This window comes from Bactrocera neohumeralis, chromosome 5 (genome assembly GCF_024586455.1).
Source record: "Bactrocera neohumeralis isolate Rockhampton chromosome 5, APGP_CSIRO_Bneo_wtdbg2-racon-allhic-juicebox.fasta_v2, whole genome shotgun sequence".
NCBI classification, from domain to species: domain Eukaryota; kingdom Metazoa; phylum Arthropoda; class Insecta; order Diptera; family Tephritidae; genus Bactrocera; species Bactrocera neohumeralis.
This window is the reverse complement of record NC_065922.1, coordinates 72,727,528-72,741,204: the sequence shown is the minus strand read 5'-3', so window position 1 is coordinate 72,741,204 and position 13,677 is coordinate 72,727,528. Positions and strand designations below refer to the sequence as shown.

The following is a 13,677-nucleotide window of genomic DNA, read 5'->3' as shown; positions in this document are numbered from 1 at the left end:
TATTTAAAAAATATACATCTATCGTTTTCTAATAAAATTATTTATTATTGATTTTTATTTTATTTTTAATTAATAAAAGAGTAATAAAAAATTAATAGTGTTCTAAAAAAATATTTCTAAAAAATGCTTGTATAAACATAAATATAAGTATTTTCTGAAATTATATTTTTTGTTTTTTTTTATTTTCTAAAAAAAAAATTTTTATTTTTCTTTAAAAAAATATATTTTTCTTGTTTTCTAAAAAATAACTCTTTTTTTCAAAATTTATTTTTTCCTAAAATGTCCTAAAATATATACATACATACATACTTATGTACATACATACATATATTTCTTTTAATCAAAAATATTTGTTTTTCATTTTTATTTATTATTAAAAAAATAATAATTTTGGCAAAAATAAATTTTTTTTTCCAAAAAAAGTGTTGTCAAAAAATATATTTTTTTTATTTTCATGTTTTTTAAATTTTTTTGATTCTATTTTAATGTTTATGTCACTTTATGAAAATTTGTATATTTTATAAAAAAAAAAATTGTTTAAGAGATGTTATTTTCAAAAAAAAAAAATAATCATTAGGAAATTTACAAAAATTTTGATTTACTGGCAACTCTGTTTCTCTAAAACGACACTTATTTTGTCAGCAACACTTGTAACGCTAAAATAGTGTTAATGCCGCGTCGCGAAAAAATTATGTAAGATTTAATAACATCATGGATAAACGTATGGACTAATGCGTACTACGTAAAATGATCTGTAGTTTTGAGATTTTATAATAGACCGCTGAGACGGGAAAATTGGTTGGCTTTTTAAAAATTCGCCGCGCCGTTATATAACGTTAGTACGAGTATTCTATACGATCTTAGGTTAATGTATATATAGAAATATATGCAAGTTTTGACTTTCTAATGAATAATATCCATATACATATTTATATTTGTATGGACCAGTTGACAAATAACTATGACCGTACTTGCCCATACATAGTATGTGGTATATTGCGTAGACCACGCATGCGCACAAATTGCTACCTTGCACTTGTGCTGCGTGTCAGCTAACGACGCATGCGCACATATTTCATTACAAAAATATTTTGTTGCGATAATTAAACTTGAATTTCTTGATTTTTAATTTCAATTTTCGTTTGCTTCTCATCAAGTCCTCTTCATCTTGCAATTTCTAATAACTGTTCATTAAATTGTCATTGCCACCTGTCATAACGCATAACTTTTTTGTATTGCTTTATTGTCAACAATTTTCAAATGGTCACTGCCGTTTTTGGGCATTATTATTGCTGTCATTACCGAGCTGGTGCGGTGCGTATGCGTAACATTTACGATAAAATTTAGCGTTTTGAGTGGCATTACATTTGGGAGCTTTAGATGCCGATGATGCCGGAGACGAAATATCTCTTCACATTTTTGTTTGCATAACAAACCGCTAGAGAATATTTACAATAAAGAAAGCTTCACCAATAAAAGCTGCTAAAAGCTGAGCTTTTTCTTCGAGCTTTCCATTTTGTTGGCGAAGTTTTTCAAAAAAAATAATCCTTCATAAACGCTTTAATCATCTGCAAAAATATATCAGTCACAAATTAAAACAGCAAAAGCTTTCATTGAGCATACTGTTCCAATTAAGCTTTTAAGTAATCCAATTAATTTAATTTATTCTTATTTTTACTTTCATAAGAGTTTTGATATTGGCCAAATAAGTCGGAGGAAATGTAGCTAACGCTTACTAACATCAAGAAAAGCTTTAAAGCTCTAGAGAGCGCCTAAATTAGCGCCTAGTTTTGCAAAGCTTTTTTTTTCATTATTCTGTGTGCTCTCAGGGAATCAGTTAAGAGCTTTTAAGCATGTATGAGGTTTCATATGTTTTGTTGATTATTTCTGTCACTTTCTGTTAGCTTTTGTATCAAGCTTTCATTTATACACTTGAAGTCTTCGATTTTTTTTTTGGTTTATTCATATTCTAGTTGCCTTGTGATATGTTGCGACTTTCACGTGCGGTAGAGCTTGAAAGCTTTTTTAGCCAGCACAGGTTATTTCAGTGCTTTTATTTAGAATTTTCTGTGATTTATTTTATCTACAATTTTTTTTTTAAATAATCTTTTCTTATGTCTTATTGCTAGACTCTGCTTTGTAGTAAAGTAGAGCTTTCGTGTGTTATTTTTCTCTTGCATACCGATAAAAGAGCTTGTTTACGGTTTTACGGTAATTTTACTTAATATTCTGCTCTCCCTCTCTATTTCTTCTTTGCTCTAGCTTTCTTGACTTCCTTGCTCTTGTTCTACAGCGTTTCATTAATGACTGTAGAGAGTAAAAGTGATTTTTTAGACCTTACTATCTTCCCTTTTAACATGTTTCTAGTATTTTTCTATTGCCTTGTCTTCGCTTTTGAGCCTGGAATTCTTTTCGCATGATACCCTTAACATTTTTCTCTTTCTATAACGACGCTGCTTACACTTTGTTATGCAATTTTTTGGTTTAACGGTTTTTTTGGGTTCTTTTGACTTTTCTTCGGTGACTTGCTGAGAAATGAAAACTTTTCGAAGGCATTTGAGATTAAGTGCGATAACGGTACGTTCTTCCACGCGGCCGTTTTTACCTAAACGAGTGACGAGGCTTCCCACATCGCATTTTCTCGTGCGTGGTACTGAAAAGTGGTGATTTTGGGGAGCTTGAAAATATTTGAACAGATTTTTTTAATGGAGTAAGTTTTAAATTTACCAATTGCGACTTGTTGGGTATTCACTAGTGATAAGCTTAAGAAAGTAGCTGTCATAAATAACGGTTTAGCAACAACATAAGCGTTAAAAACAAAATAATAGAAAAGGAAATTGGCTGGGAAAATCGAATGCAGCGAGTTCGTTAGCTTTGCGCTAACTCCGCACACTGCTATTGTTGTTCATATTCAATTTGTTGTTTTTGTATATTGTCGCTCTTACAGTTTTTACACTTTTTTCTTGTGTGTTCCCCGTTAAATACAAAACCGGGTGCCGATCGCTTCACCAGTTCGCCAGTACGCGGCGATTTTCCTTTAAATTTTCAAATGTTGTTGTTGTTGTGATAGCTGTTGTTTAGCTGTGGCTCAGCGGCGCATGCCAAATGGTATAAATCGAATCTGGTAAGCGCACATTGGCCACATTCAGTACGCTAAGCTGCCACGGTTAACAACGTCTCTTCGATTTCGAGTGTTGCGCAGAAAGTGCGAGTGCAAGCAAGAAAAAAGTGCAGGCAAATAGAAAATAAATCAAAAGGAAAATATCTATCCTTGATTGACGCTCGCTTAAGAACGTGCGTTGTGTGTGTGCGCTCGCGTGCCTGCTGTTAGCTGTTAATTTCGTGGAGTGTCCTGTAAAATGCTGAAATTTATCGTAAGAATTCAAGTGAATTTTTTTTTATAAAAAATTAAAATTCTTTGAAAATTTTTTTAATTTTTTTTGAAAACAGAAAAAATATCATCAATATTATTATTTTTTTAAATATGAAATTTTTTTTATAAATTTTGGAAATAAAATTAATGAAAAATTTAAAAAGATAATTAAGAAAAAAATAAAAATTTAAAAAATTATAATTAAATTCATTGAAAATAATAATAATGTTAAAAAAGAAAATGTAAACACTTTTTTATTCGAAAATGTTTTTGAAAACTATTTTTTTTAACTTGAAAACACACAAAAAATCTTATCTATATATTTGCTATTAATTTTCTTTTATAAAATGTAGGAAAGAAATAATAATATTTTATTATTCGAAAATAGTTTTGAAAACTATTTTGTTAACTCGAAAACACAAAAAAAATTATTAAAAATTTTATAATAAACTTACTAAATTTTTTTTGAAAAATATTTTTTTTAATGCGAAAATATAATTCTTGTTTGTAAAATATGGGAAAAATATTAATGTAAATATTCAATTATTGCTCTTGGAAACTTTTTTTTCTTATTTTCGAAATATCAAAAACAATAAATAATAATATTAAAAAAAAATCAAAAAAAAAATAATAATATTAAAAAAAAATCAATAATGTAAACATTTTATTATTCGAAAATGCTTTTGAAAACAATTTTTTTTAATTCGAAAAGAAAAAAAAACATATTTTTTTTTGTAAAATATGTTAATTTTTTTCATAAATCTTGGAAAAAAATATTAAAAAAAAATTAAATTTAAAAATGTACATATTTTTTATAAGAATTTTTAGTTTAAATCTAAAAAAATAATGACATTAATTATTAAAATAATGGAAATAATTCATTATTTGAAAATGCTTTCGGATTTTTTTTTCGAAAACATGATTATTATTATAATTTTTTTTAAGAATTTGATATTTTATTACAAATTTTAGGAACAAAAATAATGACAAATTAAAAAAAAATTAATTAAAAATGAAAATTTAAAAAAATAATAATTAAGTTCATTAAATCTAAAACAAAATAATTAATACAAAAAAATCTAAATAATAATATTAATACAATCAATAATGTAAATATTTTATTTCTGGAATACACTTTCGAAAATAATTTTTTTGATTCGAAAGCACAAAAAAATATTATTTATATGTGCCATTATTATTTTTGTAAAATATAGGAATTTTTAATATAAATCTTTAAAAAAATAGTAAGAAAAATAATTCAGTATTGTAAATATTTTTTAAATGAATTTTTATTATAATTAAAATTAAAAAAAAATAATAATAATAACAGTAATAATGATTGAAATCAGTAATGAAAAAATTGTTTATTTCAAAGTGCTTTTGGAACATATTTTTTTTATTCGAAAACACAAAAAAAATATAAATATGTGTTATTTTAATATTTTTTAATATAAATTTTAAAATAATTAATTACAAAAAAAAAAAAATAAAAAAATTAATAATTTACTTTAAAAATAAAATAATAATTAATAAATAAAAATAATGTTAATATTTTTTTCCAATGTTGATAAAAATTAGTGAAAACAAATAATGTCAATATTTTTTTTCAATTTTCATAAAAATTAGTAAAAAAATAATAATAATGATTAAAATCAATAATTAATTATTTTACTATTTCAAAATATTTTTCGAAATTATTTTCTTAATTCGAAAAAGCAAAAAAATTAATATTTTTGCTATTGTTATTATTTTTTTGTAAAGTGTATTAATTTTTAAAAGACTATTAGTCTTAAATAAAAATAAAAAAAATTAATTTCAATAAAGTTAATATTTTATTATATATTTTTTATTAAAAATTTAAAAACAAAAATTACGAAAAAATAATAATAATTAACTTTCATTAAAACATTATAAAAATTTAATGTTAATGATTATATGTACATATGTAATCGATTTCTATTATCGACTTTCAATAATGTTTCATATTTTTTTAATGTGTAATTTTTTTTAATTTTATTCTTTTGTTTTATTAAAATTAAAAATTGCTACTTTCTAAAATGTTTACATTATTGAAATAATTACCATAATTTTTTTTACTGTAAAATTCCAATAAAAATATTTTTCAAAATTTATATTTTTTTTCATAAAATTGGTAACGCCAAAAATATAAAAACTGTATTAAAATATTTTCAATTCCGTTTTTTACATATTTGCGATTCAAAATTATTAATCAAAAACTCAGATACTCATTTGCCTCCCACTTGTTGCCCACATACTTACGATAAAACTCCCTTACAGTTACTTTGTTTTGCTTGTTTGCTAACCTTGGCAACAGCTTTAAAAATACACGATTTCGAACATCACGAGTACGAGCACCATAAGGAACCTGAGGAATCGGAACACCATCATGAGGTGGAGCACAAACATGCCACTTCACATCAAAGTGTCAAATTCCATCATTTCCATCCGGTACCGGTTTACATCAAGGACAAACACTTGCTCAAGAATCCCATCGAAATTGGCGGTACCAAGCAGAAATTGAAGATTTTACATCCCGAAACTGAGCACAGCCACAATCACGGTTTGGTCTTGGAAGAAGAGAGCGAGTCACATATCCATGAGCATGGACATCACGAAATCGAACATCATGCACCACATCTGGAGCACTACGAACACTATCATCACGAATAAGTGTTGTGGATAACAAGCCAGAAAGAGATAAAAAGAGACGGAGTGAGAGAAACGAGTTGAGCTGAAAAAGAAAAACTGAAAGTCGCGGTCGTTTGCCTTTAGTGATCTAAAATTGGTAGCTTGACTTTGCTTTCCATAGCGGGGCTGCCAAATTTTTTGTTTAATGTTGTGGTTCATTTTGAAACTTTTTTATACAACGGTCACACTCGTTGCAAATGGAGCGCAACATTCACTAATTATTTTAGAAAAATGAACTTGTATTTTTAATTGTGTATATAGTTAAAATAGAAGACTGAGCCTTCGAATGCTCGTCAATTGTAAATTAAATAAAAATGAGTGTTTCATAAGAAAAAAAATATTCGTTTATATTGCAGGCAAGTTGACTCAGTGTGTTACGGCTACCCCCGGTTAGTCCTCGTTAGGATGTCAAGGATTAGATAAGTTGTCATCGAGGTCATCCAACGGTAGGCCCAGGAAACGCGCTGTTGCGATGGAGTCGGGGAGCTGCAAGGGTCGCTCTCGATTCTCGCGGCAACTCGAGCTCGTCATCTGCAATGGGTAGAGGTTTGACTCCAAGCATGCCATTCACGGAGAGGGAGTCGGTGAAGGTGTTAATGGCCCCACTGTGAATGGCGGCCAGTGCATGTCTGAAGTTTTGTTTGCGTTCGAACTCTGGTCTTCGTATTGTTTTATATCGTCGATGTAGTTGAGGAAGGACCTCTTGATGCTCTTAGGTGACGATTCCGCAACAAGCAGGTGACTGTTATGATCCTTAACTTGGAACAAACAAGCGTCGCTGGGAAGTTGTTTGATGGAAGACATCAAGTGGCATGTCTGTAGCTTCCTCTGTACTTTGGCAATTATCGCGGTCGTGTGAGGAGTGAGGGGCACAAAAAATCCTGTGGCACATAAAATCCTAAGGTTATGGACAGTCGGAATTTTGACGCCATCGACTGCAATATGAAGGTGAAGTATGTACTCCTCCTTCCAGATAGTGAATATGGTCGCTGTGGATTTAGTATGAGAGGAGGTTGGTTTCGTGTAGCGAGGAAGCAAGAAAGGTCGGAGAGATAGCTGTTTACGTTTGACCACCTGCCATTGATTCCACTGCCCGTCGTCATTATCGTGTAATCGTCATCACACGAAGTGATAGAAATTCTCTCTGGCGATTGAGGGAGTTTCGAGATGTAGTTAAACTGCAACGGCGAGAGGATACCACTCTGCGGAATCTCCTGTTTAATTCTTCTCAATTTAGAGTTTTTACCTCGAAATATAGTACGGATGATTGTCGACCGCTCAGATAGTTCATAGTCCACCTCTTCAGCCCTGGAGGGAGAGTATATTTTTCGATGTCCTCAAGTAGCGTTTTGTGATTGACTGTGTCAAAGGGCTTTTGACAAGTCCAACGCTACCAGGATCGTCCTCTCGCTGAGTGGTTTTTGGTTGAGGCCATGACCTATCTGGGCGACTATGACGCTAAGTGTTGTGGTGGTGCTGTGCACTTTTCGGCAGCCATTTTTTTAATTTGTGTTAACCGGTAAGCATCTATGAAGTTTCGAGTCTCGTAATGAATGTTCAAGACCCTCTCTTTTAGAAATAATAATTAAAATGATATGACATCCGTAGCTCTATAGATTAAACCTCGTACGGGAACAATTAGGTCAATCAGCAGTCTTATGTATCTCTTGGAGCTCATATAATTCTTTTCAAACTTCAATTGAAAACGTACTAAACATAGTTTTTAATACTCGCAGTTAATACCTTTTATTTCATAAATTTCCTTGTAATTAAATATTTCATAGGCTATTACATCATTTCGAGCATCTCAATTAAGATTATCGGCCAAGTTTGTAGGCAGTGTTACACAATCAAATTTTCCAGTTACCGGTAATTTTTTCTTTACTAACCACTTATCGCTGGCCTCATCGTAAACCTCGACAGTATCGTCCCACTGTGCGGGGCCAATCACACCACCAAATGCCCACAATTGATCACCTATTGAGGCGGCGCAGATATATCTACGTGCGACATTCAACGAAGCTATCTGTAGTGAAATGTTTGATGTTTGAAAAAAAATCGAAAATCTGTATATATCACATAAGACCCAACCTTAGTCCACTTGTCTTGCTTTGGATCGTAACGTTCGACGGTTTTTAGATCACTGAAACGTCCACTCATTGCGTAAATAAGGCCTTGATGCACAGTCACCTGAAATTAATTTATTTTTTGCATTTTTCTGTTATTTTGGAAAGATTCTAAAAAATTGGGACTACTAGTATATCGAAAGAAATATGTCCGCTAGGTGTCGCTATATTCACAAATAGTGAAAAATCATGTGACAGATATGACTTTGTGTTTATTTCTAAAGAATAACAAATAAAAATTGCCTGAATTATGTCTAAATTTTCAAAACATAATCGGCGTTCGCTCAAAATATCACCCTTTAGCCAACTTCATACTTACAGCTGGACTTTCACGTGCTTCAGCCATTGGACTACAATTATGCCATCTATTTGTGGAAACATTATAAACGTCTACTCTGTTCAACGTGCGTAAATCCTTACCACCTATTAAGTATATATTAGCATTCAAGATGGCAACACCAGCTGCAGCGCGAGGTGTAGGCATGCCAGATTTATACTCCCAACGCCCTGCTGACGTACTGTAACTGTAATATGTCATAATATTAGAACACTAACAGCATCTGCGGTCTACCAGAAGTCTTACCATTCCACACTAGTCAACGGATTATCCGCCTTACCACCAAAAACATATATAGAATTATTCACCACAGCAACACAAGCGGCAGTACGCTTAGCTTGCAACGATGGCATCGTTGTAATTTTTTTTGTTAGCAAATTGTAGCTGAGCACAGCTTTGCTTACGCCATCCCTGCTGCGTCCGCCGATGAAGTAGAGACTATTCCCCATAAACGCTGTGCTGAAATAATATCTTTTAATTTCCAAGCGTGTAGCTTTTACCCATTCCACTTTAGCCTGATTGTAAAGCAATATGTCCTTATAACCTGTCCAATCCTTTAAAATTAATGTGTTCGTTATTAAATATATTCGTAAACATATATATCTACTTACTTCGCCCCAATTCTGTACCGCGACCCATGAAGGCAGTTCGCCACGTTTCTTAAGTGCTTCTGTTGCTAAACCTTCACAACCGGATAATGGTTTGATTTGCTGTCTTAAGAAGTCGTTGTCGAATTCGGTAAGTGTAAGCGAACCGATCAAATCGGGCAGGTACTGCTGACGCTCAGTGGCATTGTACTCGTACCAGCCTTTGATGGCCAAAAATATGTCCGCTTGGGAAGCCACATTGACGTCTAGTTCCTTTATAATGAATTTCCATTGTGTCATATTGAGATCAAATATTTCGCCATTTCGATTAACCTGAAAGTTGATTTTTATGTAAAACACTTGAGTAACTCAGGACTTTATAAACGAAAGGAATTTTTAGTAAAAGAAATTTTCAAATGGTGTGAAATTGGCAATCGGTGACTAAATGTCCAGTGAGAACCGACAATCTCATTGTTTCGTGGTTCAGTTTAGTACAGTTAAACTAGTTCGATCTTTAACGGATACTCAGTTAATAATACTTTTCGAAATGTTATGAAAGTACAGGATGAAAAGGAGCTTCACTTACATTATACTAAAAACAAAATGAATATATAAGCTCTACTATGGATGGAGTAGTTTGAACTTCTCTCCCCCTTCTGTATCGACATTTTTGCGTCAAAAGTTTTTTCGTTTTTTGTGTGATCTTTGAACGTCTTCTGAACTAAGTACTTTATGCAAATTTGAATGTTTCAGATTTCACCCTCTAATTTCGAAATCACCTTGGCCAAAGCCTCTAGTCTAATTTCTTTTCAGATCTAACCAATTCTGGCCACCGCTTCCTTATACTGGGAGACCGATATATAGTCACATACGAAGAGCTATAGCCTCCGTGATCCGCTTCCACTTATGGCGAGAGATGACCCTCTTTTCTCTGCTATGAACACACAGCCTTAATTCTTTTGAGCCCGCCCAATTAGCGATTTCTTCTGCTGGTGTTGGCGTATCCGCCTCGCTCCTCAGCCCTACCTTCGTTTCCAGCTGGTTGGACAATCCTTAGCCGGTAACCGCGCTTTTAAAAGGTAATTTACTACCTTTCGAGGAGGACGATTTCGTTGCCTTAGGCACTGACCATCCCAGAACCCTGTTCAATTTCAAGGTTGGTTCCGACCTATTTCCATCCACATACGTTTCGTTTGGTCTGTTTTTTCTATTCATGTTCGTTTGGGCTGCATTCAGAGACGCTATTGAACTCACAAAAAGTAGTCGCTTTTAATGGTTCTAAGATTATCTACCATATGAACTTAATGAGGATGGGAGAGGAACGTACTGTGAGGCCTGCCAATGTTTTAACAGGACAGAAATAGCCTCGGCATTAACCCGCCAGCCATTTGTACATGGTGTCACTCCTACAAGCTCAGTTGACGGAATACGTTGACCACCAACCTAGAATTCAACCAACTCCAAAAAAGCTTTAGTCCTGAAATCATAGTCCGAGTCGAACCGTAGATCAAAGGTACGTTAAAAGTTTTCTCAAGCCGTGAAGGCCGCAGGTCATCTTGCGTTACCCAGGACGCATCGCGCCGAAGTGATTATCTCACATGCCACAGAAAGTTCGCGCAGAAATTTGAACTCACCTCCTTAAAATTCTTCACAATATAAGCGAGTAAGCGCGTTTCAAATTTTTCGTACTCCAATTCTGTTGCCAATGGTATCAGCTTGCGCACTAAGAAATCACTTATATGATCCATCATGTAATTCACACAAATATCAACCACTTCGTATAAACGTAGCAGCATAGCGCCTTTGGCCATACGCTCCGCATTACCAGCTGTAATATCCGTCTGTCCGTTGTAGCAATAGACCACCAATTCTTCGAAAGTATCACTATCCATTTTCGTTACCGTTAGCGAGTTGCAATCGTCATCGGCATTGTCGAAGAGTTCTAGAAAATATGGGCTTGCCGCTGCGAGAATTAGGCGATGTGCTGTAAACCTATTAAAACGGTATATTAATACATATATCTGAGTTGAGAATTACAACAACAGTTCACAACAACAACTTACTTATATGTCGTGTTAGGAAACTCGAATAAAATATCAGTGAACTTCTGTTCGTTGTAGAGTTTATAAACAGTTTGCATGACCTCCCAATTATGACGGACATCATTGCGTAGATTAACGGGTTTCGGTAGTCCAGATACGCTAAGCGACATTTTTCTGCAAGAATTCACAATAAAAACAAAATTAACAAATCCCACTCCTTCGCTTGTGGCACTGCAATGTACTGGCTCGGCGCCACGGCGGAAAATCCATTTTATGCTTGAAGCTTTAGCGCAGCTTGTGCATGCAACCGCAGTTGCGAAGTTCTATTTTAAACTTTTCGCGTGGGAAATTTATAACATATATTGTTATCAATTTCGAATTATTGTTTTTTCTTTGAAAGAGATATGCTGAATGAGTATATAAGGGTGGTCGCAGAAGTATCTTGCCTGCTAAAGAAAGTAACAGATTAAAATATATTTAAATCTTTTGTGAAATATATTTCCACATAAATTGGTTTTATGAAGAAATTTCGATACTTTCTGCACAGGCCCATTTTTTAACCACAATATGTGTTAAGATAAATGAGAATTAAAAGAAAGAGCCACCAACAAGTAGCTGATTGGGTTGGTTACTTTTAGTACCGTCCTCCTACTGTGTATAAATATATATCAACATAATTGTGGTTTGTGTATAAGCAACCTGGGAACTTTATGGTTGTATTTGATAATACGAAAAAAAGTGCGGAAGTGCAGTAGTTCGAACGCTTCCAACTGATATTTGTAAATTTTATTAAGGCGAATATATTTTCTCAAAGACTGATGTCAACTGCCGACTAATCGATAAAATTTTGTTATTGAGAACCTTAAAAACGGCACAGAAATTAGAAAAAGAAAAAAATAACTGTTGATCCAAGTAGGAATACTTTTTTCAATAGCCGTTTTTTAACAGATCGCGCGTGAATCGTGTCAAATTGTCATGCTATTTTTGTTCAGTATTGTTTAACATTTCATCATAGAAAGGCTTACGCCTGAACAACGTTTACAAATTACTCAAATTTATTTCTAAAATTGACGTTATCTAAAGAATGTGTTTCGTGCGCTTGACTCAGCTTTTGGTCAACAAAATCGGTCCAATGAGTTTACTCACAACACGATCACCCATCTTAAGACCCAGCATTCATTATTGAATAATATTCGACCGAATAGAGCGAGTCTAGCAAGCAGTGAAGAAAATTAGCAGCCGCAGCTGAGAGGGTACACGAAGACCGTGGTGAGTCGATTCGGCGCTGTTCGCAGCAACTCGGACTGACGTATTGAATGATTTGGCGCATTTTACGTCCAGATCTTAAATTGAAAGCGCTTGCACAACAACTGAAGCCGCTCGACGTTGCCAAGCGACAACGCTTCGCTCTATGAATCTTCCAAGTTCCAAGAAGTTCCGACGTTTTGAGCCAAATTTCGTTCAGCGATGAGGTACATTTGTGGCTCAGTGTGTATGTCAACAAGTAAAATTGCCGCATTTAAGGCGAAGAGCATCCTGAAGAGATTCAAGAGATGATATTTATTACAGAAAAAACAACAGTTTTGTGCGGTTTGTGGACCGGTGGAATCGTCGAACCATATTTCTTCAAAAATTATTCGGGTGAGAACGTAATCGTCAATAACTAATGTTCGCGCCATGATAACCGACTATTTGTTGCCTGAAATTAAAGCTCGAGATCTCGGCGACATTTGGTTTCAACAAGACGACGCCACTTCTCATACAACGCAGCAATCAATGGATATATAATAAGATAAATTCACGTTTTGTACCGTTCGATTGGCCACCAAGATCACACCGTTAGACTTTTTCCTGTGGGGATATGTAAAGTTTAAAGTCTAAGTGGACAATCCTGCTTCGATTCTGGCCTCGGAGCAAAACATCACGTGTGTCATTCTCCAGTTACCAAACGAAATGCTCGAACAAGTCATCGAAAATTGAACAACAGATGGACCATCTGGGACGTAGCCGCGGCCAACATTTGAAAGAGATAGTTTCCAAAAAATAAATGCCAAAGAATTTTTCTTTCGGATGCTAATAAACTATTCTAATTAAATTTGAAGTTACTGTGGTTTTTCTTTCAAAAAGTTGGGGCCTCGAAATGGATCATCTTTTATATGCTACAAACCTGTCATCACGTTCAAAATCCTTCGACTTCTTATCGTTTGTCTTCTCTTCGAGTAAGTCTTAAAAGGTGTGTCAGTAAGATCGATCCAATGCCGAGTAGATAATCGTGCCTTAATTAGGTTTTCCAGATCTCATTGTTTTCATCTAAATTCAGCAAGCACAAAGTAAAATAGTAAACTCTCTGTATTGTGTTGATATGTATTAAAGCTGATGGCTGACTAAACTTTCTGCTATATATTGAATCTGACGGCAATTATAGCTACTGAGGAATTCTGACAAAAACGAGTCTGTTTGCCATTGTGTTTGGCTGAAGTCTCTTCGGCATAGCGTGTCTTTC

At 33.6% G+C, this 13,677-nt stretch overlaps 2 protein-coding genes across 2 annotated transcripts; one reads left to right on the top strand and one right to left on the bottom strand.

The window, feature by feature from the left end:
• The first annotated feature begins 3,359 nt into the window (after nt 1-3,359).
• Nucleotides 3,360-6,280, top strand: LOC126759366 (histidine-rich glycoprotein). The gene is made up of 2 exons (XM_050474101.1): nt 3,360-3,374; nt 5,672-6,280. Exons 1-2 carry the CDS (start codon nt 3,360-3,362, stop codon nt 6,062-6,064), a joined length of 408 nt encoding a protein of 135 aa, XP_050330058.1. The 3' UTR covers nt 6,065-6,280.
• A 1,519-nt stretch (nt 6,281-7,799) lies between these two features.
• LOC126760243 (kelch-like protein 5) lies at nt 7,800-11,469 on the bottom strand. The gene is made up of 7 exons (XM_050475727.1): nt 11,196-11,469; nt 10,767-11,124; nt 9,157-9,465; nt 8,792-9,099; nt 8,528-8,732; nt 8,174-8,272; nt 7,800-8,108 (listed from the first exon to the last, which is right to left on the bottom strand). The coding sequence occupies exons 1-7, from the start codon at nt 11,342-11,344 to the stop codon at nt 7,890-7,892; spliced, it is 1,647 nt and encodes a 548-aa protein (XP_050331684.1). The 5' UTR covers nt 11,345-11,469; the 3' UTR covers nt 7,800-7,889.
• Nucleotides 11,470-13,677: the final 2,208 nt, after the last annotated feature.

Excerpts from the sequence above, each read along its gene's own strand:
- LOC126760243 (XM_050475727.1), bottom strand. The coding sequence starts at position 11,344 with ATGTCGCTTAGCGTATCTGGACTACCGAAACCCGTTAATCTACGCAAT. Across the intron at positions 8,733-8,791 it reads CCGTTGACTAGTGTGGAATG|TTACAGTACGTCAGCAGGGC; the intron begins GTAAGACTTCTG and ends GACATATTACAG. Across the intron at positions 8,109-8,173 it reads AGCAAGACAAGTGGACTAAG|ATAGCTTCGTTGAATGTCGC; the intron begins GTTGGGTCTTAT and ends ATTTCACTACAG.